Source organism: Artemia franciscana, chromosome 9 (assembly GCF_032884065.1).
Source record: "Artemia franciscana chromosome 9, ASM3288406v1, whole genome shotgun sequence".
Taxonomy (NCBI): Eukaryota; Metazoa; Arthropoda; class Branchiopoda; order Anostraca; family Artemiidae; genus Artemia; species Artemia franciscana.
This window is the reverse complement of record NC_088871.1, coordinates 7,345,586-7,373,259: the sequence shown is the minus strand read 5'-3', so window position 1 is coordinate 7,373,259 and position 27,674 is coordinate 7,345,586. Positions and strand designations below refer to the sequence as shown.

The 27,674-nt window shown below is 32.0% G+C and overlaps 1 protein-coding gene across 2 annotated transcripts in view; it reads left to right on the top strand.

The window, feature by feature from the left end:
• Window positions 1-27,674, top strand: part of LOC136030949 (tubulin alpha-8 chain-like) — a 225,726-nt gene that overhangs the window by 161,671 nt on the left and 36,381 nt on the right. For both annotated transcript variants that reach the window (XM_065710076.1, XM_065710077.1), the window contains one exon: window positions 12,643-12,792. In XM_065710076.1, the coding sequence (XP_065566148.1) occupies window positions 12,643-12,792 (150 nt within the window). The remainder of the gene's footprint in view (window positions 1-12,642; window positions 12,793-27,674) is intronic.

The window sequence follows — 27,674 nt, the reverse complement described above, 5'->3', positions numbered from 1 at the left end:
AATCTTGTTATGTCCCAATTCTTTAAGAATGACCCCTGAATCAGAGAGGCCGTAGAATAAATAGTTGAAATTACTTAAAACTTTTTTAGCATAAAGAGCGAAGTATTCATATCCTCCTAAATACCTCGCTCTTTATGCTAAAGTATTTTGAGAACCCCTCATATGCGTAATAATCTCTGTTCGTTTTAAGTTTTAATGCTTCTCCTTACTTTCAATTGAAAAAACTTTTTCATGTTTATATTTTCATTGTTTTTTTTTTTAATAGTAATGCTAGAAAATCCTGCGCCCTTTTCGTTGAATTTCTCTTCCCCCATGAAATATTCCTCCAAGGAAAGATCCTCCCATATAGCCCCTTCCCCTGAACCCCACACCCAAACCAAAAGAATCCCCCTGATAACGTCGGTACACTTCCCAGTAACCATTACTGTATGTTAACATTGGTCAAAGTTTGTAATTTGCAGCCCCTCCCCCAGGGACTGTGGGGGATAAGTCATCCCCAAAGACATAGTTATTATGGTTTTCGACTATGCCGAGCAAAATGGCTATCTCAAAATTTTGATCCGTTGACTTTGGGAAAAAATGAGCGTGGGAGGGGGCCTAGGTGCCCTCCAATTTTTTTGGTCACTTAAAAAGGGCCCTAGAACTTTTCATTTCCGTCAGAATGAGCCCTCTTGCAGCACCCTAGGACCACTTGGTCTATACGATGACCCCTGGGGAAAAAAACAAATAAACACGCACCCGTGATTTGTCTTCTGGCAAATATACGAAATTCCACATTTTTGTAGATTGGACCTTAAAATTTTTTCTATAGTGTTCTCTGATACGCTGAATGCGATGGTGTGATTTTCGTTAAGATCCTATGACTTTTAGGGGTGTTACCCCCTATTTTCCAAAATAAGGCAAATTTTCTCAGGCTCGTAACTTTTGATGACAAAGACTACATTTGATGAAACTTATATATTTAAAATCAGCATAAAAATCCAATCCTTTTGATATATCTTGTAGCATCGAAATTCCGTTTTTTAGAGTTTTGTTTACTATTGAGCTGGGTCGCTCCAGTTCGTTACCACGAACTGTTTGATGAATTTTACAGTAGACGTAACAAACGATCTGTCTTTAAGTAGGTCTAGTAACCATAGCCATTCCAACAAATTTTGTCCATGTAAATGTTGTTTATAGGAGTATGTTAACTATAGTGTTAAAGTGAACAAACATCGAAAATATGAACTCCTTAAGCTTTATCATAGTATAGAAGTATTCAAAGAACTCGACACAATTGTCAGTTCTATTCAAGCCGTATAAGGTCTTTTTTTAATTTAGTGTGTTCTCGATTCGATTTTTCTTTTAAATAAAATACTCGTGTGGCCTGAAATTGACACCTCAAAATGATTAAGCTAATATCACAAAATTTTTGCGCCACACATTATTTGTAGCACATCTGACAAATAAAAGTTGTTTAAAATATAATACAAAAAAATTAAAAGCTATAAAAAGTAAAAATCCTGCCTATGTTACTTTAAAAATTTTCTACAGCTTTTATCTCAGTGAAAAACAATCCATTTCTCCAAAAAAGTCCCAAGGGCGTTACAAAAGAATTCTTTCTGTTATCTTTTTCCTATCATTTATCGTAGAGGGGACAAAACATCACGGAAAAATAATTTAATGCCCTCAAAGGGACTTATGAATTTATACAATATTGATTAGTTTCAAAGGTGTTGCATCTCCTTCTTTAGGAAATTGTGTCCTTTCTATGTATCTTTCGAGTACCTGCTGTCCTCAAAGCATGAATAAGAGAGCTGGAGTAGATATTGGGGGCAAAATACTCTTAAGAAGATTTGCTGCTAAGGGCTTTGACTGGTCCCTAAACTCTTTTAAGAGGATTATACTTCAGTGTATTAAGATAAATGAGCTTAATTTTGGAACAAATTGACGAGTCAATTGTCAAACGAATTGTCAATTGTCAACGATCAATGATTGACGAGTCAATCGTCAACTTGATTTCTCAATTTCTTTAATAGCCAGGGAATAAACACTTCAATGTCTCTTTACTTTAAAGAAAAAATTATTTTGGATAATTCTATTCGTTTGTTTTAGTGTTTAATTATATTGCCTACCAACAGAACTATTGATTCCTAGTGCAAATTAACATTAGGAAGAATCGTATGACCTTCTAATAGTTCCTAGAATATATGAACCCTACGCACAATGTGCTCCACCAACGCATGTACCTGGGAAATCGTTCTAGGCGTGTGTTTTAACAGTTCATAATTTTAGTTTCCCTAGATTTCCTTTGTTATTAAACTTATTTACCTATATTTTTGCTTTAGACAAGATTTCCTCTGACCCAGATAAAAATAACTAACAGAGGCCCCAATCCTCTTCCTTCAGAGAACACTTATGCGTACATTCCCCATCAAATAATTTTATCAACCTTTTACAGAATATTAATTTAGTTTAATCATGTATATGATATTGGCCATAGACTACTACAGTGAAAACAGATACAAAAGTCTTGATATTTCAAAAATATATACAGCAATCGTCATCAGCAGAAATACTAAAGTATTTCAGCTCAAAATAACATATTTATACAAAGAAAAATGGTAATTTGCGGTTCATTCACAATATTTTTCTGAGAGAGTTCAATAGCTGGGTTCATCCAAAGTCATGAGTTGTAAGCTTTCTTCTTTAATACTGCCTAAATGTAAGTTAAAGTTCTAAAGAAGATGGCAAAGATTTGCCACCTCAAGACTTTGGGTGAACCTAGCTATTAAACTCTCTCAGACATATCTAGTGAAGAACCGGAAGTTATTATTTTGTTCTATATAAACATTTTAGTTTTAACTTTAATGCTTCAGTATTTCTGCTTATGACGATTGCTGTATATGTGCTCAAAATACCGAGACTTTTGTATCTGTTTTCACTGTCTAATAAATCGACTTGTCCCAATTTGAAAGTTTACCCGTTCCTTGTCTTGATGCAATATTGTCTCGGAAGAATTCGTCATTTTACATTATGTGGTACAACTACTATACTAATAACAATGCCGGTACCTGTGCACAATTGTAAAAGAAAACGAATAGTTTCTCCTGGGCCATTTGGGGTGCATATATCATCGATAAATGTTTCATAGGAGTGCATTGCAAGGTCTCGCTCCCGGTCTGTCATTCTGCAGCTGGGATCAATCCATTGACAAGCAGAGATCTTTGGCAAGCAGAGATCATTTGACTGCGCTACATCAGTTCCTCCTAAAATTACTGATTTTTTCGCAGTAATGAGACTCTATCAGTTCAAGTGTTCTCAAAAATTTTAGGGACGTTTGCAACCAAAAGTAAAAATGCCAATAAGAAATTTGACGCAAATTGTGTTTTTTATTTCGGCATCAAATAAGCGTCGTTGTAGAAATTAGATGCCGAAATAGCAAATGATCTAATAGAAATATTTGTTGAAGAAAACTATAACTATGTTGGTATGATCAGATATTTCTAAAGATCATCTATATATATAATAATAAGTTGTCTGTCTGTCTGTCTGTCTGTCTGTCTCTCCGCATATGACGTCTGAATTATTTCATCATATACCAATTCAAAAACGAAAGTATTCAAGCCGATTTAGCTGAGTTGGTAACGCGTTATGTTCCAGGTTCTAGGTTCGAGAGGTTCCAGGTTCGAACCTTGACTTTAGTATTAATACAAAAGAAGATAAAAACTAAATAAAAGATAAAAACTACAAAAAAAAACTAAAAAGAAAAAAACTAAGAAAACTAAAAAAGCTAAAAAAAGAAAAAACTAAAAAAGAAAAAAAAAACTGAAAAAAGGTAAAAACTACAAAAAAACTAAAAACAAAAAAACTAAAAACTAATAAAAAACTAAAAAAAAGTAAAAAATACGAAAAAAACTAAAAAAAGGTAAAAACTAAAAAAAAAAACTAAAACAGAAAAAAAACTGAAAAAGGAAAAAAACTGAAAAATAAAGGAGAAAAAGAAAACTAAAAAAAATAAAAATAAAAAAAAACTAAAAAAAGTTAAAAACTACAAAAAAAACTAAAAAGAGAAAAAACTAAAAAAGCTAAAAAAAGGTAAAAACCAAAAAAAAAAACTAAAAAGAAAAGAGGAAAAAAACAAAAAATTTATTTCAAAACTAAAAAAGAAAAAAAAACTGAAAAATAAAGGAGAGAAAGAAAACTAAAAAAAAATAAAGATAAAAATAAAAAAAATTAAAAAACTTAAAAACTACAAAAAACAACTAAAAAGAAAAGAAAAACTAAAAAAGCTAAAAAAAGGTATACCCCAAAAAAAATTAAAAAGGAAAAAAGCAAAAAATTTATTTCATCATATGGACACTCAAAGAGAAATTAGAGACTGGGACACCGGGACACAAATGACGACCGGGACACAGGGAATATAAATGACCGGGACACAGGAATACAACTACAACGGGGACGCCGGGGGCAGAGGGGGATATAAATGACGACGGCGACACAGAGAATATTTTATTAGCTATCACCATCAACAAAGCTCTAGGGCAATCATAAGAATCATGAGGTATAGATCTGAATACGGATTGTTTTTCCCATGGACAATTATATGTTACATGTTCAAGAGTCGGTAAATCTGACAATCTATTTATATGCATACAAAATGGGACAGCGAAGAATGTTGTATATTCGTAAGTTTTACGTATTTAAAAACATATATATATATATATATATATATATATATATATATATATATATATATATATATATATATATATATATATATATATATATATATATATATATATATACACCTAGTTGGTGGGGGCGCTTCGCGCCCCCCCCCCAAGCCCCCCCGCGCGCGTAAGTCGTTACGCGCCATATTAGTTACGCGCCCCAATATATATATATATATATATATATATATATATATATATATATATATATATATATATATATATATATATATATATATATATATATATATATATATATATATATATATAAATATATATATATATATCTACATATATATATATATATATATATATATATATATATATATATATATAGATATATATATATATATATATATATATATATATATATATATTATATATATATATATATATATATATATATGTAGATATATATATATATATATTTATATATTATATATATATATATATATATATATATATATATATATATATATATATATATATATATATATATATATATATATAAATATACATATATTACATATATATATATATATATATATATATATATATAATATATATATATATATATCTATATTCACAGGTGGACACAGGGACACAACTACAATGGCGCGTAACGACTTACGCACACGGGGTGGGCTTGGGGGGCGCAAAGTGCCCCCACCCACTAGGTGTTGGGGTGGTGCGAAGCGCCACCCTAACAGCTAGTAGAATAATATTTTTGCAACATCATTCAATTACTACAACTATACTTTATATAACACCAGATTTACAGTTTCATTCACATAGCCTTTTTTTGTTCTTAGAATTTATAATTATCTTTTCCTTGTTAATTTTAGCAAAGGACAAAGCCCAAATCCCCGTAGACCAAATTTAATTTCTTTTGCCATTAGTTATTAGCTAGTCTTTTGACTTTTATGCCTTGAAAAAAAGATCCAGGTCTCACCTGTTTTTAGAAGAAAATGTCATTAAGAAAAATGAACCTGGTACCTCCTCCCTTTTCCCTAGTGAATATACAAGAGACCAAGCATTAGATAGGGAAGTCGAAGAGCCTAAACTCTATTACTAAAACCTGGTTTGTTCTTTGCTAATGTGATTTTGGTTTCCAAGATGAAATTTCTAGCTCTTGACTAAGGAATAAAAATGTTTTCCCCTAGGAAGGTGCCAAGAAATATATAAAGGTTAGCAAAAAGTCTAAACATATGGCCAAAACTTGTATGATATAGACAAAAAATGTCAAAATAAATTTAATTTTATGATAATTTAATTTTACATAATCGTTCACTAAGTGTCAATTGTTTATGAATTTTATATTATGGATTTTAATATTTTATAATAGATACTTTAATTAATGACTTTAATTGCTTTAAAGACTTCAATTTTAAAGTCTAATGACTTTATTTTTATAATAATTAAAAAAAGTGTACTTTTTATTTTTAAGGTTTTAATAAACAAGAGTCACTTGACAACTGTGGTCAGATGATGCAATGCTTTTTAATACATAATTCTAGTTCAAATTCCATTTACTAATCAAACGTTGAATAGTTAAAATGCTATAATTTAATTTTTGCATCGTTACAAATTTTAATGACCGGAATTTAGCTATAAATAGTTATATTAGCATTCAGACTTTACCCATTTCTTGACCTGTAAAATTTTACACATCACCTTTAATATTTGATTTAATAGCATGACAAAGCACCTAAATGTTTAATTGGTACCAACAATCAGCTTTTCAAAATAAAACACAGACCCGACATTTTTTACGAAGTGGCAGCACGCAGTGTCTTTTGAAATAATTCAATATCCATTCCTAAAAAATTTATTTTTCATGTTCCATAATTATTTATCATGTTCCTAAAAAATTTCAACTCATCACCCATAGCTGTTCTGTTGGACAATATGGATGCAAATTATGTCATAAATTCCTCCCTCATGATTTCCTGAAAGTTGCAAATTAATATCCTTACCTGTTTCTTAGATATTGCAGATACAAACTTCTATCCACCTATATCAAACAGTTCGAGGTAACGAACTGTAGTAAGGAGCGACCCGGCTGAAAAGTAACCGAAACTCTACAAAATGGAATTTTGATTCCAATAATTACATCAAAAGAATTGTATTTTTACCCTGATTCTAAACATGTAAGTTTCATCAAGTTAAATTTTACTCACCAAAAAATACGAGACTGAAAAACTTTGCCTTATTTTAGAAAAAAAGGGGAAAACACCCCCTAAAAGTCAAACGATCTTAACAAAAATCATACCATGAAATTCAGCGTATCAGAGAACCCTGCTGCAGAAGTTTCAAACTCCTATCTACAAAAATGTGGAATTTTGTGTATTTTCCCAGAAGACAGATCAGGGGTGTGTGTATATTTATTTTCCCAGGGCTGATCGTATCGACCCAATGGTCCAAGAATGCCATGAGAGGGCTCAATCCAACGAGAATTTAAATTTATAAGGAAAATTAAAATTTCTAGTGCCCTTTTTAAGTGACAAAAAAATTGGAGGGCACAAAGGCCCCCTCCCACACTCATTTTTTTACACTCAAGTGACAGCCAAAGTCACTGGATCAAAATCTTGAGATAGCCGTTTTGTTTAGCATAGTTGAAAAACCTTATAACTATGTCTTAAAAGACGACTTAATCCCCACAGTCCCCGGGGGGGGGGAATTTAATTGACAAGACTGAAGAAATACTTTTTAAAAATTTTATTATTAAAATAAATGACAATGATAAAAAGTTCCCTTTCCTATATTGGACTGTAAAATTTCATAAGAATCCCCCTAAACCACGGTTTATTGCTGGAGCAGCTAAATGTCCAACCCGCATTGCTGCTACTGACCTCTCTTTAATTTTAAAGGAAATTTTAAATAAACTTAAAACCTATTGTTCTGGTATTAAAAAGTTTTCGAATTTTAATCCATATTGGAGTGTTAATAATTCACTGCAGGTGATAGAGTCTTTAACAATGATTTCAGCTAAAAGAATTGAGTCTTTCGATTTTGCGACAATGTATACTAATTTATCACTTAATTTAGTGTTTGATAGTTTAAAAACTGTTATCAAGAAATCTTTCCTCTTATCTAGTAAAAGGTTCTTAAAAATAGACATTTATAATAAAAAAGCTATATGGACAAATTGCTTTAATACTACGGTTAACTTGAGATGTTACAGCTTGGATATGATTTTTGAGTTATTAGAATTTGTTTTATACAATACTTATATAAGATTTGGGGGTGATTTGTACAAGCAAATTGTGGGAATTCCCATGGGGGGGAATGCCAGCCCATTTATAGCTGACTTGTTTTTAAGTCAACTAGAATATAAATATATGATGGATAAGAATAATCCAATTCATTTAAAACATGCTTTGTCAAATAATAAAAGATATTTAGATGATACTTTGGTCTTAAATTGTAAGGATTTCATTGATATTTCTAAAAATATATATCCATCAGAGCTTACTCTTGAACCTATCATGGCGCTGGTCATGAAGATCATTTCTTAGATTTAAATGTTAATATTTGTGATAATAATAAATTAACTTTTAAAATGTATAATAAAACGGATGATTTTGATTTTGAAGGGATTAGTTTCCCATTCCCTGAAAGTAATATACACTCAAATATCACATATTCTGCGTTTTTCTCACAGTTACTTCGTTATGCAAGGATTTGTAGTAATTATATGATTTTAAAAATAGATGTAAAATCTTAAGCCAAAAATTCATATCAAGAGGTTTTTCTGCAAATAAATTAACTTGGCAATTTAAAAATTTAGTTTTCATTATAGCGAACTTTTAAATAAATATCAAAAGAATTATCTGGAAATACTTAAAGAAATTTTCAACTAATTTCAAAGGTTCGACAAATGATGATGCAGCGCCATTTATTTTGAATTGTGTTTCTAATAGAGCGGATTTTTTAAAAAAATAGCCACATGGTAAAGATGAATTCTATAATTGTTTAGTTCATTAATTTTTTTTTTTTTTTTTTTTTGCAATGTGTTAATACTTGTGATTTGGTAAATTTTATCATATTTAGTTTACCTATTGTTGCTAAAAAGAGGGATATATTAACAGGATAAGCTTGTTTTGGTGTTACTTGGTTGTTTTACATTTGCTGTTTTTTTTTTCATAGGTATGTGTTTTGGGGGTGATACCTGACACGGGGATGCTATGGATATTCTGTGGTAGCCACAACACTTGGCTGGGTAGAGAATTTAAAGTGGCGAAACCCTGAAGGCCAGTGTATTCTCCTGATGAGCCCTTGTGTTGGGTTGTTGCCTCTGAATTATTTGTCTTAATTATTTTTTCTATTGTTTGGTAAATGACGACTTATACTTATTGACGACATGACTGCCTGTCCATGGATTATTCTTTATGGTTGATTGTGTTTCGCTATGAAGTTTGACCTGTGTGATTGTATGGATGAGTAGGGTTAAGGCCTCATTCAAGTGCTGGTTTATATTAATCACTAATTTAGGAAAACAGTCTTCCTTTTCTCCTTCTGTCTTTTTTTTTTTTTTTTTTTTTTTTTTTTTTTTTTTTTTTTTTTTTTTTTTTTTATGTGTTTGTGCTGTTGCATTGGTGATTTCTCTTTTCATGATATATATATATATATATATATATATATATATATATATATATATATATATATATATATATATATATATATATATATATATATATATATATATATATATATATATGACCACTGGTTATAGTAATGGTTATTGGGACGTGTACAGTGTACAGACGTTTTCAGGGGGACTTTTTCAATTTAAAGGGGGGTTGAGGGAGGGGGTTACATGGAAGCAACTTTCCATGGAAGAATTTATCATGAGGGATGAAAATTTCCATGAAGGGGCCGCAGAATCTTCTAGCATTATTTAAAAAAAAAAACAATGAGAAAATAACTAAAAAAGACGTTTTTTCAGGTGGAACTAAGGAGCAGCATTAGAACATAAAAATAAACAGAAATTATTATGTATATAAGAGGGTTCCTCTCCTCCACAATACCTCACTCTGTGTGCTAAAATATTTTTAGTGATTTCAACTATTTATTCTACGGCCTTCGTGCTTCAGGGGTCATTCTTATGAATTTAGATCAAATTGAAGGTTTAATGTAAAGAGTAAGTTATTGACAAGGGGGAGAACCTCCTCATATATACAATAAAAATATACAAATATAGAATTTCGTTACGTAAGTTAAGTCGTAAGTTACGCACATTTATTACTAATAAAAATATTCGTAAGAAAAATAAAAAGTTCTAGTTCTAGTTAAGTTTTAATGTCGCTCCTTACTTGCAATTAAAAAACTTGTTTTTTTATTTAATGGTAGTGTCTTGTGATTTATCTAAGCTTCTCCCTAATAACTTCATGAATAACCCAAGTAGAGACCCTCATTCGATCCTGAAGCATTACTGATACTCCCTTTTTTGACAACCTGGATTTCTAGGTGTGTGTGTGTGTGTGTGTGTGTGTGTGTGTGTGTGTGTGTGTGTGTGTGTGTGTGTGTGTGTGTGTGTGTGTGTGTGTGTGTGTGTGTTTGTGTGTGTGTGTGTGTGTGTGTGTGTGTGTGTGTGTGTGTGTGTGTGTGTGTGTGTGTGTGTGTGTGTGTGTGTGTGTGTGTGTGTGTGTGTGTGTGTGTGTGTGTGTGTGTGTGTGTGTGTGTGTGTGTGTGTGTGTGTGTGTGTGTGTGTGTGTGTGTGTGTGTGTGTGTGTGTGTTTGTGTGTGTGTGTGTGTGTGTGTGTGATTGTGTGTGTGTGTGTGATAGTGTGTGTGTGTGTGTGTAACTAATACAAAATTTTCAAAGTAAACCTGGAGCAAATTTTTAGAGAAACCAAGAATTATTTGGACTGGCGTCATAGAAAGTAAAATTTTTGTGTAAGATATGTTTATCCTTGTGAATTAGATGTTTTATTCCTGGATAAATTAGTAAAACTTGTGGATCAAGTATTTGATAATAGTAGAGGGCTATGAGCCCATGTAAAGATAATTTTTACAACCGGTTACTATCCCCGTAACAAAAACGACACTCGTCTAATTACCATAACCTGTTTTTATTCTTGTAACAGGAACGATGATTTACTTACTTGAGCATAGTACAAGAGATAGATCATTAGCGTAATCCAGCCGGCATCTCATTCACATATTCCTGTTTGGCCAAAATGAACAAATTAAACCGTTTCATCCGATTTAAAATTGGACTAATAGAATTTAGGATATAGTATTAAACTTTGCTTAGCCGCATATATTATCATAGGCAAAGTGTAACCGCTTGTATCATCATATTCGTGGGAGTGAATGTTTATAGCAACACTTCCTTTAGAGAGAACTTATTTTGGACTTAAACTTTTTTGAGGAGTTTTTTGGACTTAAGATTTTTGGAAATGAAATTTTCGTAGAACCCGTTTCAAAATATGTTTTACTCTGTTTTTCACAGAGCTCAATAAAGATACGTTTCTTTGAATCAAATATGTGATTCAAAATGTTGTGTACTCTATTTTGCACAAAGCTTGAAGAAGATACATTTCTTTGAATCAAATAGGTGATTCAAAATGCTTTATGAAGCGGTTTGAGACAAAAAACATAGACAAACACACAGATTCAGGCCCACAAACATACACAGACAGAAACAGGAACAAGAAAACAGAGAGAGAGAGAGAGAGAGAGCGAGAGAGAGAGAGAGAGGAGAGAGAGAGAGAGAGAGAGAGAGAGAGAGAGAGAGAGAGAGAGAGAGAGAGAGAGAGAGAGAGAGAGAGAGAGAGAGATCATCTTTTTTTATTGTGTTTCTAAATATATAAAAATATTAAATCTAAATTTACCTATCAAAAGCTACGAGCCCTAAAACTTTCAGCTGATTTTCAGAAAATGGGGAAAAACACCCTTAAAAATTATATGATCTTGATAAATCACACCGTAATATTAAGCATACTAGAGAACCTAATTATAGAACTTTTAAGCTCTTCTTTTTAAAATGTGGAATTCGGTATTATCTCTCGAAAAAGAAGATCATTGGTGCATGGCTATTTGGTTTTTGTTGTTTTTTGTTCAGGGGTGATTCTATCGATCCCATTGTACTAGGAAATCCAGGAAAAGCCCATTTGAATGTAAATTAAAATTTGTATTGCCCATTTTAAGTAGGGAAAATAATTTTTGCCGCAGAAAAATGGTATCTTCTGCCATTATAGGGCAAAAAACTACAATTTTGCCTTAAAGAGGACCAGACCATACTACACTCATCAAATGTATTACATCCATCTATGCATCAGTCCATCCATGATCAGTTCATCAGTCCATGAAGTCATCCATGCATCAGGCAAATGTATCATGCTACATGCATCAGCCGAAAAATTTTCAGATAAAAAACTGACCCTTAGATGATAATCTAAGGACTTATTGATCCTAAGAAAATCCGAACTGCATCCGAAAAAAAAATATGAAGCCATTCTGTGCTGCCCCAAATTTTTTGGCTTCACGAGAGAAACCCCGCCTTCAGCAGAGCTATCTAGACAATAACAAAACGCAAGTTCTTATAAGTATTGTGAGTTTCCTAAATCTCACCTTTGCCGGAGAATAGTATTTAGCCGAGTTTGACAAAAACCCACAAAAGCCCTTATCATGAGACATAGCCTGAAAACTATGATTCGAGGGAAAAAGACAAACCTTCCAAATGAAAACTGTTGAAAATTGAATTCATAAGCCTTTTACACTGAAATAATATTCCGAATATGTTTTGTAAATATACTTAATCGGCTTTACTTCTTAAATTACTGCCAAGAAGATATATGTCTATTATTTATTGAAGCCTACATTTCTATCTGCATTCTTTATTTAGTACCAAGTTCCTAAATCAAGCCCTTCTATAATACACTTTATACCAATTTAATACCAACTTGTTACATAATTCTTATAGGTAAAATGCGACCCAACAACTGGCAAATACATAGCCGTGTGTCTACTTTATCGCGGTGATGTAGTCCCAAAAGACGTCAATAGTGCAATCGCTCAGATCAAGGACATGAAAAATGTCCAGTTCGTTGATTGGTGTCCTACAGGCTTCAAGGTAGTGCTTAAGACTTCAATTTTTTTTTGCTTTCTTTTATATATGGTAACTATGTGGACCAGCTACGCTGTAATATATCTACTCTCTTTAAGCGAGCAACTTTTGTGTATATATGTATTTTTTTTTTGCTCGAAAACGGCTCCATTTTTTTCCTTTTCGAAAATTCTAACACAGAGATTTTTTGGCCTGAAAAAAAAAAATTTAAATAGGACACGAGCACGGGAAGAATCGCTTAGAGCCTTAATTATGAAAAAAATTAATTATATGAATCACGTCACATTAAATGTGTCTTCATATTGCAATTTAAAGAGCAAATTAATTATTAATCGAAGGGGTGGAGTCGTTTTTTGTCTATATGACATACGTAAAATTATACTAGATGACGAATGCTCACTATCATTTGTCTTTTGAACGCAGACAATTTGAGCCTATCTTGATGTTTTGACGTCCAAATGACGTCCAATTTGACCATAAATTTAAGTAGTACATTTGTAAAATTACGTTTTTTTATTGGACCTTTAATTTTCGCCTCGGCTTGTCTTTTGTCATTATGAAAGACATATCACCGAACCTTTGTTTCTTTCACTTGTTCAGATAGTGGCACAAAAACTTCTTCTTTTGCCTCAGTCTGTCATTTGTCGGTATTAAAGACATATCGCCGAGCCTTTGTTTCTTTTAATTGTTCAGGTGGTGGAACGGAAACTTCTTTTTTCTTCCAACGATTTATCTAGTCCACGTTTTTGTTTTTCCAAGGTATGTTAACCATTGATGACCTTATGCATGTCGAAATACATATACGAAATACATAGTCGAAATACATATATATATATATTTTGACATATTTTAATTATCGCTGTCGAGGATGATTTTCATTGAATCGCTTACATGTTTGGTGTCGCATGTCTTCTAACCGCGTCTTTGTTTACTCTTAATTTTTTTCTTACACACCACCGCTTTTCCTCTAACCACGTGCGAGCAAAGAAACACGTGGTTATGTATATATATATATATATATATATATATATATATATATATATATATATATATATATATATATATATATATATATATTTATATATATATATGTGTGTGTTTATTTTCTCCTGTGGGGATTTTCCATAGGGAGAATTCTCGAAGTTTTTAGGGGATGAGTTTTTGACTAGAAATTTTACACTGGGGGAATTTGCCAGAATTCCTATACGAATTTCCTTATATGTCTTACTTTCTCTTTGCCGCCTCAACTTTACGTGTGGAATTGTTACGGGTAAAAGCCTGGGGTAAGTTTTCACCAGGATTTTTTTGTCTAGTGGATATATCTATCGGGGGAGGGACTTTTCTATGAAGGTGAAGCCAGATCTCCTGGTACTATTTAAAAACGATCAGAAATTAAATAAAAAAACAAGTTTTTTCAACTCGAAGTAAGGAGCAACATTAAAACTTAAAACAGACAGAAATTATTAGATTTATGTGTGGGTACCCCCCTCTTCAAAACCTCACTCTTTACTCTACTGTTTAAATTTTGTCCAAATTCTTTAAGAAAGAGTTGGCTAAGAGGGGCAATAGGCTTTACGAAAAGTGTGGATTATTGCCAATTTCTAGGAATATAATGAGAGAACTGTTAAGATGGCTAGGGCATGTTCTGTGGATGACAGATTGTGGAGGATTGCCCTTTTCAGCCAACCATCTAGGTCTAAACCGAACACAGGTCATTCACGGTTGAGATGGGAGATGTCGTAAAGAATTAAGTAAGGGAAATAGGAACTTCCTGGGAGGATGTAAAGAGAGAGGCTTTGAATTAATTAGGATCGAGAAAAACCTGCGTAGCTGTGTACGCCACAGAAGACTACGGGCTGCTGCAATATATATATATATATATATATATATATATATATATATATATATATATATATATATATATATATATATATATATATATATATATATATATATATATATATATATATATATATATATATATATATTGCAAACAGTTCGTGGTAACGAACTGTAGTAAGGAGCGACCCGGCTCAATAGTAACCAAAACTCTATAAAACGGTAAAAGTTTTTATAAACTCTATAAGTACGCTAAAGTTTTTACTGTTTTCAAAAAGTAGAAAGAGTCAAACTTTAGCGTAAAGAGCAGGGCGTTGAAGAAGAAGCAGCCACTTTCATATACGGGGTAATTTCTGTTCGTTTTAAGTTTTAATGTCGCTCCTTACTTTCAGTTAAAAAAACTTGTTTTTTTATTTAATATATATATATACATATATATATATATATATATATATATATATATATATATATATATATATATATATATATATATATATATATATATATATATATATATATATATATATATATATATAAAAAATAAGTTGTCTGTCTGTCTGTGGATGGATGGATGGATGTGTCAGGTGACGTCACCTGAAAAAACTGGATTAGGTGACGTCAAAACTGAAAAAACTAAAAAAAGGCAAAAACTACAAAAAAAACTAAAAACTAATAAAAAAAATAAAAAAGCTAAAAAACTAAAAAAACTATAAAGGTAAAAACCAATAAAAAACTAAAAAAAAAACTGAAAAAACTAAAAAAAAGGCAAAAACTACAAAAAAAAACTAAAAACTAATAAAAAAAGTAAAAAAGCTAAAAAACTAAAAAAACTAAAAAAACTAAAAAAAGGTAAAAAACTAAAAAAAATAAAAAATAAAAAAAAACTAAAAAAAAGGAAAAAACTGAAAAATAAGCTAAAATAAAGGTAAAAACCAATAAAAAACTAAAAAAAAAAGGAAAAAACTAATAAATGACGACACTCAAAGAGAAAGCGACCAGGACAAAAGGAATGTTCGATTAGCAATCAACAAAGCACCGGGACACAGGGAGTATAAATGACGACCAGGACATAAGTAAAAAAAAAAAACTATCTATATATATAAAAATAAGTTGTCTGTGGATCTGTGGATCGTGGATCAGGTGACGTCACCTGAAAAAACTGGATCAGGTGACGTCAAAACTGAAAAAACTAAAAAAAGGCAAAAACTACAAAAAAAACTAAAAACTAATAAAAAAGCTAAAAAACTAAAAAAACTAAAAAAAAGGCAAAAACTACAAAAAAACTAAAAACTAATAAAAAAAATAAAAAAGCTAAAAAACTAAAAAAACTAAAAAAAGGTAAAAAACTAAAAAAACTAAAAACTAAAAAAAAACTAAAAAAGGTAAAAACTAAAAGAACTAAAAAAGAAAAAAATAAATGACGACACTCAAAGAGAAAGCGACCAGGACAAAAGGAATGTTCGATTAGCAATCAACAAAGCACCGGGACACAGGGAGTATAAATGACGACCAGGACACAAGTAAAAAAAAAAATTAACAAAACTAAAAAGAAGGTAAAAACTACAAAAAAACTAAAAAGAAAAAAAACTAAAAACTAATAAAAAAACTAAAAAATCTAAAAATCTAAATAAACTAAAAAAGAAAAAAAAAGGAAAAAAATAAAGGAGAAAAACAAAACTAAAAAACGAATGTATATACAGACCGGGACACCGGGATACAAATGATGACCGGGACCCGGGACACAGGGAATATAAATGACGACCGGGACACAGGGACACAACTACAACGGGGACACCGGGGGAAACAGGGGGATAACCTGACAATCTATTTATATGCAAAGACAATGGGACAGCAAAGAATGTTGTATATTCGCAAGTTTTACGTAGTTAAAACCATATATATATATATATATATCTATATTCACAGGTGGGACATAGGGACACAACTACAATGGCGCGTAACTATTATGGCGCGTAACGACTTACGCGCGCGGGGGGGCTTGGGGGGGGCGCGAAGCGCCCCCACCAACTAGGTGTTGGGGTGGCGCGAAGCGCCACCCCAACAGCTAGTATATATATATATATTACTTGGACACTAATATATATTTTTTTTTTTTTTGGCTTGGGCAACAGTATTTTTTTTGGATTTTGAACTGATAACTTCCATTCTTTGCTGAAAATAAGAATATGTCGCTTCATTACTTCACATTTTTGGTGGAGAAGGGAGTCAAGAGGGGGCCTTGTGTGTTCTGACAGCTTTAACTTTGGAAATAGTGATTGCTATTTTATAAAAAAAAAATTTATTTGTTAATGTTGAAAACTAAAAAAAAGTGATCTTGAACTGAGAAACAATTGTGTATTCTTTAAGGCAGTCATAGCAACTAGTTATAACCAGTTCTATCCACACACACACAAAAATATGCAAAAACAGTTCGTATACTACACTCGCGTGCAACAAGAAAACTTATTTTGGGTTGCAGATTTTTTTCGATCCCCGAAAATTTGTCATTTCTGATTATATAGTTTAAAAAAAAACTATGCGATATTTTACCAAGCAACAAAAGTTTTGATGACTTATATCATTTAATGCTTCTGTAACTCCACTGCGAAGTCAATTACTCCTTGATTTCTTGCTCCACAATTGTTTTGTACACTGGCAATATTTTAAGTTCTGCTTGACATGGAAGTTCATTAAGAGCTGCAATTTCCGAATTTATTTATAAAAAGAAAAAGTTTTCTTAAACTTTTGAGAACTTGAGAGAGATTTCGGTCTTAAGTAAACATTTAAGCGTTGTTGAACTCGTCGCTATGGGGAGCTCTCAAAAGTTGTAATTTAGATTTAAGCTTCTCAATTACTAAAAACACAATAGCTTTATTTCCTTTTTATTCAAGATCTATAAATTAGGACCTTATTCGTATATTTTTAAGAGAGCGCAATTTAAGAATAGAAAAAAATGACAATTGTCTTAAGGATGTACCGAAATTTTTTTTATTATATTAGTGTTTTTGACTTCTAAGTAAATTGGCTTTTGTAGATAAGATTAAATAAAAAAAACAAGTTTTTTTTAAATTAAAGTAAGGAGCAACATTAAAACTTAAAACGAACAGAAATAACTCCGTATATGAAAAGGGCTTTTCCTCCTCAACGCCCCACTCTTTACGCTAAAGTTTGACTCTTTCTCTTGACTCTACTTTTTAAAACAGTAAGAAATTTTAGCGTGAAGAGCAGTTCGTTGAGGAGGAAAAGCTCCTTTCATATACGAAGCAATTTCTGTTCGCAAGTTTGTAACTTGCAGCCCCTCCCACGGGGACTGCGGGGGGAGTAAGTCGTCCCCAAAGACATAGTTATTAGGTTTTTCGACTATGTTGAATAAAATGGCTACCTCAGAATTTTGATCCGATGACTTTTGGGAAAAATTAGTGTGGGAGGGAGCCTAGGGGCCCTCCAATTTTTTGGTCACTTAAAAAAGGGCACTAGAACTTCTAATTTCCGTTAGAATGAGCCCGCTCGCGACACTCTAGAACCACTCAGTCGATACGATCACGCCTGGAAAAAAAACAACAAAAAAACAGGCATCCGTGTTCTGTCTTCTGGCAAAAAATGCGAAATTCCACATTTTTGTAGATAGGAGCTTGAAACTTCTACAATAAGGTTCTCTGATACGCTGATTCTGATGGTGTGATTTTCGTTAAGATTCTATGACTTTTAGGGGGTTTTTCTCCCTATTTTCTAAAATAAGGCACATTTTCTCAGGCTCGTAACTTTTGATGGGCAAGACTAGTCTTGATGAAACAGTTCGTTACCACGAACTGTTTGAAAATATTTCGTTTTGTCAAAATTATTGTTTCTAATTTACTTCTTTTAGACACGCTTTTAATTTACTGGAACCGGCAATTGATGCAAAAGAATCTATTTAACTTGAGTGGAGGTTTGCTCTAAAAAACGTCAAATTATTGGGGGAAAGTGTTAAAATTTAGTTGAAAGAAACCAAAAAAAACTACGCTTGAAGATCAGTAAAACGAATTGATTTGAAGTGATGAATATTCGAGAATTTCATCAATGGACTTTTGTGTGTGTTTGTGTCAGAAGTCTAGTTTGAGTTCCCTATCATTAGGAAAGTGTTTAGCTTGAACTTTTTAGTTTGTACCTACTCCTCCCAGATACGAATCCTGAAGCGGACTTGAAAGCCGAAGAGTTAGTGGTAACGAGCTTTAAATAAGGAGCGAGGCGTGATAATAGTAATCGAAACTCTAAAACAAAATTTGATAACAAAATGGAATTATAATATCAGACTTTAATGGTGCTTCTGAATATGTGAAATTCATTAAATTTATGGTCACCCACTAGAAGTTACGAGCCTAAGAAAAACTTATTTTCGAAAAAGATACAAAACATCCCAAAAATGGTGAATGGTCTTAATAAAAATTATACCATCAAAATTTTGCATATTAGAGGGTCCTAGTATAGAGCTTTCAAACCCTTATCGATAAAAGTTAGAAGTTTGTATTATATGTATATATATATATATATATATATATATATATATATATATATATATATATATATATATATATATATATATATATATATATATATATATATATATATATATATATATATATATATATATATATATACACATAGAAATATATATATACACATAGAAATATATATATATATATATATATATATATATATATATATATATATATATATATATATTTATATATATACACATAGAAATATATATATATATATATATATATATATATATATATATATATATATATATATATATATATATATATATATATTAGGATAATAATCAAAGAATCATGCTGATCTAATTATTTGAGTCTTTGTTATTTTCTTCTCCAGGAACTATTTTACCAAACAGATGGTTCTAAAAGATCAGGAAACTTAAATTAACTTAAACTCTAAATTTAAATTGGAATTGTGGTGCTATTTCTATGTAGAAAAAAAAACTTTTTTTCCTACGACAATGTGGCGCAGTGCCATATTGCACATGCATCATTTTTGCCCCGAAGAAGGAGAAAAAGCTAACGATCCAAAACTCTTAGATAGTCGATCCATTTAGAATTATTAACAAACTATATATTAGCTTTTTAGTTTCAGAGGCAATAGTACCGTGTTTTAGGCACATTTGCTCCTAAAGATTCACACAGTCGATAGAAAATAAATCGTAAATAAGGACATTTATTTTAAAGCTTTATTTAAATAAGAATATTCTTTTGAGGCTTGATATAATAATTTTTAGTAATGTATAATCTTATATCAGGTATTATGGAGGAGTGCCTTCATATCGTGCATTTAGGGGGGGGAGAACGTGTCTGAGGCTTCGGAGGCTCATTTTTATGCCCAGCTTTTCTAACCTTCCGGGGGCTTTCAGATAAATATGGAAGTAGTGGCTTATGGAAGGAGGAGAGAATTAATCTATAGTCGTCCTTCATTTGTGAGAATATTTCGGGTTAAAGTATATATTCACTCTGGAACAAGTGATTTTGCGATAAAGCCGCTGCAACTTACTTCAAAAAGACAAGACATTCGTGTAATTAAATTCATTAGTCTCAGATGTAACCATTCACCGAGTTAGAAATATCTGAAGCTTACTTAAACTTGTTATTAGAGAAGGATCTATTATTTTTTTTTTTTGTAATTGTACTTTATTCAACGATTTCAACGAATATCCAACTCCTTTTTCATATAAAAAGTATCTTCACAAAAATTTTAAAACTGTATTTCGGTAGATGGATTTAACTTAATCTCAGCTATTCAATGGTAGCAAAATTGTGCCGTCTTAGGTGATGTATTAAGACGATAGACAGATCACAAAAATATGACACCAAAAGTTGCAGAGGGAACACAAACTTCGAGGCTGTAGTATGGGTGCTCCGAAGGGGCACCCATATTACACTCTTTTCTTCTAATTATTCTCCTAATTACACTCTTTTCTTCATATTACTAGACTCTTTTCTTTTGTAACATATCGACGAAAATGTTCTTAGGAACTTTTTCTTAAGGGGGCAAGCAACATCAAGGTGGAGGGGGGAACATAAAATTTGTTTATGGTCTGGTCCAATAATAATAAATTTTTTTTGATGATTTGAATAATAAGTGCCCAGAAGCTCAAGAAAATGCCAGATTTCGGGTAGACTAGTCCTTCAGCCTCAAAGCCCAGTCTACATCTCTCGATTTAACAAATGGTGGAGATTATGTCCACCTACTTAAGGTAAAAACAGTGGCAGAACATCTTGGCATTAGGATCATCACCATAGCAAGAAATTTGTCATAAGGAAAGATGGCACGTACTTTTTATGGGCTTTATTTTTAGTTTTTCGAAATTCAATTGGAAATATTAATTATTTGCTAATTATATTAATCTTTTAATGTTTTCATGTTGCCTAGGGGTATTAAACCCTTGGCTCCCTATCGGTGTCAATAGCAGATATTCTATAAAAAAAAATTAGAAGAGCCCCCTCTTGAAACGGTGGAACTGATGATTTCTAATGTTTCAGACCTTCCCCTTCCTAATAGATATTTGGTGGGGTACACTTCTTTAGGGATAATGATCATTTTTGAAGCACGAATGTTTAAGCTAGAATGTAAAAAATGTAAATTGAAGTAGAGATCAGTGGCCTTATACACATTTAAGAACCTTGGTCAAACAGAGTGTAGTAGCTAACTGTAGGTAAAAAGCAACCAATGTCAATAGAAACTCTAAAAACAGAATTCTTGTATGCAACAAAAATCATTTTTGCTGATCCTGACTATATAAGTACACTTGCATATCAAAAACTATTTGACCATACAAACGTTTATAATCTCAGAAATAAGAATTGGAATTATGCAATGGAATGGAATATGTATGAGAACCGTTAAGCAGCACAGAAATTTTCTTATTTTTCCAGAGAAGAATGGACATGTATATAACAATTTATAGTGTCTAGCCTTGGATTAACAAAATTGTCCATTTGAATGGAGATTTAAAGGTCTAATACTATCTTTGGGTATGATAAGAACTAATTATAAGAATCGACGAAAGAAAATTTTTAAAGTCTTGGCAAGGGTGAAACTAGGGGTAATGGGCATCTACCACCAAAATTCCTCTCAATAGAACAATCACGCAGGTGACTTTGTGCAGAGTTTTTTAAAGGTTCGATTAAAAAGTATTGACCATTTCAGCTTGCTTTTTGTAGGTTTATCGTTAAAGAAAAAAAAAATTAAAAAGCCGTATGAAGCGGTTTAAACTTTCACTGTACACCGTAAACCTTACATCGTAAGTGGTGTAAGAGGTCTAGGTTGCCTTATGCTCTTAAATTTCTAGCATATTAAAAAGGCGTAGTTTAAAGAGGTTTAAAATAGTATTAAGGAGACTCTCATTGAAAGGGCAATTTAGCCGAGACATTATAGTAATGTAGGTTCAAATCTTTGATAAAGCTATTTTTCATGTGTATTCTTTCATTTACAATGCCCAGTTCTCCTAAAACACTAAAGTTAAGAAATTAAAAATAACAAAAATTACGATTCACGTTCAATAAATGAACTACACATCACAATTTTGTTTCTATTCCATCTATCAAATAAGATACACTGATAACAGTGTAAAAATTGACCAGGCACGAAATAGCTTTTTTGACTGAAAATTGCTTTGTCACTTTTCAAAATTAAGCATTTTTTACTACTACTACTACTATACTACTACTAATAACTCACTGCAGCACCTAGCTGCTTGAGGCCAACACAGCTACGGACGCTGCTCCTCCATCCTTCTGCCAGATGTTTTGAACAAATCTCTTAATTTCTTATATTGGCTTAGATTAACTTGAAGCCCCTGGGGCAGTCTTTACAAAAATGCTGGATTTCATGTTGCAATTTGACCAGGCTTACTACCCTTTCATGGGGTGTTACCCCTAAATTTCTTATAATAATGCAATTATTTCTGCTTTTGAAAGATAATTTTAAACTTAGCGATTTTTTCAAACTTGGAATCCCCATAAACAGCATATTTTTTTAAGCATATGTTGTATCAAAGTTTATTTTTCCCGGGTTTAAGTCCATGTTGATACGGATTGTTACCTTCTACTGTTGGATGAAACAAATACCTAAATTAAAGTGGTGATTTAAACCTGTCAAATTAAGTTCAGGAAATTAAGTACTCTTATGTTTTATTCGTCCAAAAATTTTCATATTAATTTTCAAAAGTAAGTATTTATTTAAGCTTCTCCCGAACAGAATAGAAGTTTGTTAGCATTGAAAATATATTCATCTCGATGTTCCTCACTAATTCTGTCTTTTCCTAAATAAACAATAGCAGGGCTGCGTCATCCCAGTATTTACTCTTTCAAAAAGTTTCTTTGGTAGACAACCATTAACTAGAAATGTCAGAAAATTATGAATTCAATTCTGACCTAACAGATTTACTTTCATAACCAAGCGCTAAAACAGAAAAATGGAAACAAACAAAAATAATTCATTCATGATTCGTGTAACGTATACTTGTAAGAATTAAATTACAGCTTTCAGAACATAAAGAAACAAATTAGCTGAACAGCTAATTTAAGTTCAGCAAGTATTCATTTTTTTCCACCTTAAACAAAAAACGAACCTTAGGTTTGGATGTTCTGATATTGGTTTTGAATTACTGAATTCTCAAAAGATTTTGAAGGTTTTTTTTTTTCCCTAAAGATCCTGAATAATTGCTTTGATAGAAAATGTGGATGCTCTGTGTCTGAAACCTCTCATTAGGGTTGATAGTTATCACGCAATACGGGAAACTTTTTTTTCAGCCCTCTCTCAATCAGGAATCCAAACAGAATCAGAGTGAAAAAGTAGATTGTTCTTCTATTATCATAGGCAGCACATTAGCGCTGCCTAAGTAAAAACAGCTACCGAGGCTGCTCCTCCATCCTGCTGCCGTATGTCTCGAACCAATCACTGAATTTCTTATTTTAGCTTAGATTAACTTAAAGTCACTTTGGCACACTTTATACAGATGCTGGATTTCATGTTGCAATTTGACCAGGCTTACCTTCCTTCTATGAGTATTCGCCCTGAATTTTCTACAATAATGTAATTTTTTCTGCTTTTAAAAGGCAATTTTTAACTCAGTGACTTTATCATACTTGAAATCAACATAAAGAGCATACCTTTTTTAGTATTATGTTGTATAAAAAATTATTTTTTCATGGTTTAAGTCCATATTGACACGGATTATTACCACCAGTTGTTAGATGAAACAAATGCCCAAATTAAAGAGTTGATTTAAACCTGTCAAATTACCTTCAGGAAATTAAGTATTCTTATGTTATACTCGTCCGAGAATTTTCATATTAATTTTCAAAAGTAAGAATTCATTTAAACTTTTCCCAAATAAAATAGATGTTTGTCCCTTTTATGGGGTATTTGCCCTGGATTTTCTACAATAATGTAATATTTCTCCTTCTAAATGCCATTTTAAACTTAGCGACTTTATCATACTTGGAATCACCACAAAGAGCATATCTTTTTCAGTACATGTTGTATAAAAATTATTCTTTTATGGTTTAGGTCCATGTTGACACGGATTGTTAACACCAACTGTTAGATGAAACATATTCCCAGCCTAAAAAGTTGATTTAAACCTGTCAAATTACCTTCAGGAAATTAAGTATTCTTATGTTTTATTCGTCCGAGATTTTTCATATTATTTTTCAAAAGTAAGAATTTATTTAAACTTCTGCCGAACAGAATAGAAGTTTGTCAACATTGAAAATGTATTCATCTCGATGTTCCTCTATAATTTTGTCTTTTTTCTAAATAAACAACAGCAGGGCTTCCTCATTCCAGTATTTACTCTTTCAAAAAGTTTCTTTGGTAGACAACCATAAACTAGAAATGTCAGAAAAATATGGATTTAATTTAGACAAAAGAGATTTACTTTCATAACCAAACTCTAAAACAGAAAGGTGGAAAAAAATAAAATAAATCATTCATGATTTATGTTAGGCATACTTGTGAGAATTGAATTGCAACTATCATAACATAAAGCAATAAATTGGCTGAACAGCCAATTCAAGATCAGAAAATCCTTACCTTTTTTGCAGCTGAAGCGAAAGAGGAACCTAGCTTTGGATGTTTTAATACTGATTTTGAATTACTACCTTCTCAAAAGACGTTAAAGACGCTTTCATTAAAGACGCTGAATAATTGCTTTGATAGAAAATGTGGATGCTCTGTGTCCGAAACTCCTCTTGAGGTTTAAAAAATATTAAGAGTTATCAGGAAACATGGGAAACTTTTTTCAGCCCTCAATTAATCAGAAATCCAAATAGAATCAAAGAGAAAAAGAGAGATTGTTTTTCTATATTACTACCACTGTGTTAATGCCACTGTACCACTTTTAGTGTACTACCACTATACCACTTCTATATCACTATCATTATATTGCTGCTATATTACTACATTACTATTCATAAATTATATACATACTATTCATAAATTACTAACAGGTTAAGAGAAAATTCAATCATAGGCAGCACAATAGCACTGCCTAAGTAAATAGTGATGTGGGCAAAATGTATTTTTTTGGGGGGGCGAGTGTCTTAGACAAGGGTAGTTCTTATAAAAAGAAGTTGTCGTGGAACGTATGAGATGGACTAATTAGATTGGAAACTGAAAGTTCTAGTGCTCTTTTTAGTACTTGAAAGTGATCGGAAGGCCCTCAGACCCTCCCAGAGTAATCGCTTCCCCAAATACATCCAGTCAAAATATTGAAATAGCCAATTTGTTGAGTGAATTTGAAAGGTCCAGTAATTGTGTATCTGAAGATGACAACCCCCCACAGGCTTCACGGTAAGAATTGTAAGTTATGCCCCAGGAAAATACAAGTTTTTTAAAGAAAATAGGGTCTTATAAACTTTGGATGGGGCTTATTTGACTCGAAATCAGAAGTTCTAGTGACTTTTTTCAGAGTCATAGTAACCGAAACACTACTAGCCCCCCTAACGTCTTATTTTCCCTAAATGCATCCGACAGGAATTTTGAGATAGCTATTTGTTCAGAAACAGTCCACAGATCACAAAACAAAGTCTTTGTGTTTGGCACAACTCCCCAGTGTCTGAGGGCAAGGGTTGTAAGTTATGCACCAGGGGTATATGAGGTGTTTATGGAAACGGTGGTTGTGTGAACTTAGAGGAGGATCGTATGATTGGAAAAGTTTAAGAGTCGAAAGTAAATAGAGGGCAACCAGCTCCTCCCCCACAGGCCTATCATTTTATAAAATACATCTTATTAAAATTTTAAAGGAACTATTTTGTTCAGCATAGTTAAAAGGCTCAGTAATTAGGGCTTTGGGGATGTCAACCGCCGCACAGTCATCATGGGCAATGGAAATCCTCGAAGAATGTTGAAGACAACAGTCCTGAAGACTGTTGCTTTAAGTTATGTAATTCGTTTATTATTTGTATATAATATACGCTACTGAGAAAGGTATGCACATTAAAATTTTACTTTTTTAAAATGACGAAGGACATTCTGATGAGCCTTTCAGGCAATAACGAATGGAATGTTAAACTAATTCGAAGCACTTTAGATGTATACGCATTGTCAAAAGGGCGTAACTCAGGAATAAGTGGGAATATTAATTCGGAACTTTCAGGAGAGATGATCAAATAGTCAATATTTGCATGCTACTACTACTGCTACAGCAACCACCACTAGTACTGCTACCCTTACTACTACTACTACTACACTACTCCACTTAGAATATTGAGGGGAAATTCGATTTAAATCAAAAGACACTGTATGCATGTACATTGTTAATAGAGCGTATCTCAAGAATTGATCTGGATATTAAGTTGGAACTTTTCAGAAAATACTAAAGGGGAAGAGCGTCAAACCAAAAGGCAATATGTGAGCGCTACTGCTAATACTGCTATCACTGCTTTATTTACTACTGCTACTACCACCTCAACTACAACTTCTACGGCAGCTATTTGTAAACGCAATACGTTAATACTACTGCTGCTTCTAGTATTATCACTATTACTACTAACCCTGGTACTTGTAATACCAATGCTACTACTCTGAAGACTATTTCAACTATGCCTAAAGTTATAACAGTGAAATTGTCAAACAATTTAGGGGAAAGCAAGGTGAACTTAATCATGTCACGTCGTCTGTATGTATGCTGTCAAGAGGGCCCAACATCAATGTAATATCTTAGGAATAAATCGTTTTTTGATGTTGAAACTAACACGGCTTATTGTGGGGGATGCTGAACTAACGAAATGAAAAAATTTTACTACTCCTACTACTACTACTGCGACTAAAGCTACAGCTACATATTTTAATTCTACTGGTACTACTGCTATTGCTGCTACTGAAGCTAAGGGTCTTATGGCGAAAATTTTGGAAATATTGAAACTAAATAGACCTGAATCGAAATACAATATGCATACACAAAGTGTCAAGAAAGCGTATCAGAAATGTTTCAAGAACGGTTGATGGTATTAAGTTTAAATTTTCAGCATGTATTAAAGGCGATGTTTAAGAAACCAAAGGTATTAGGCGCATATTGTTGCTAAATTTCGGTATTGATATGGTGTTTGGATATTTTCAAATCTGAACTGGCCATTTTTTCAAAAAAAAAAACACATATGTGATTCATTTCAACGTAGAAAACTATTCATTTTCATTAAAGGGAAGACTATTTTTCTCCTGTCATGTTTTTCCCACATTATTTGATATATTCGCATTTAATAAACGGACTGGTGAAAGGCGTCCCATCCCAATCATTTTTTAAGAAGAACCGAAAGATAAGTGATAGATTCGGTCCAAGTTTTCACGAGCAGTGTAGGGAAGCGTATTCGTCAAAGTTATCCTTGTAGGTTTTTCGCTTTTGATGGTAACTGAATGAAGAAAACATTTAATTATTGAGGTCAATCTGTAATTATAAACAATTTTGAGGTAAACATTTAATTAAATGCTTGTTTTTCTTTTCTTTATTTATGTTCATTTTCAATATCTTACTCGGTTTTTCGCTAGATTAA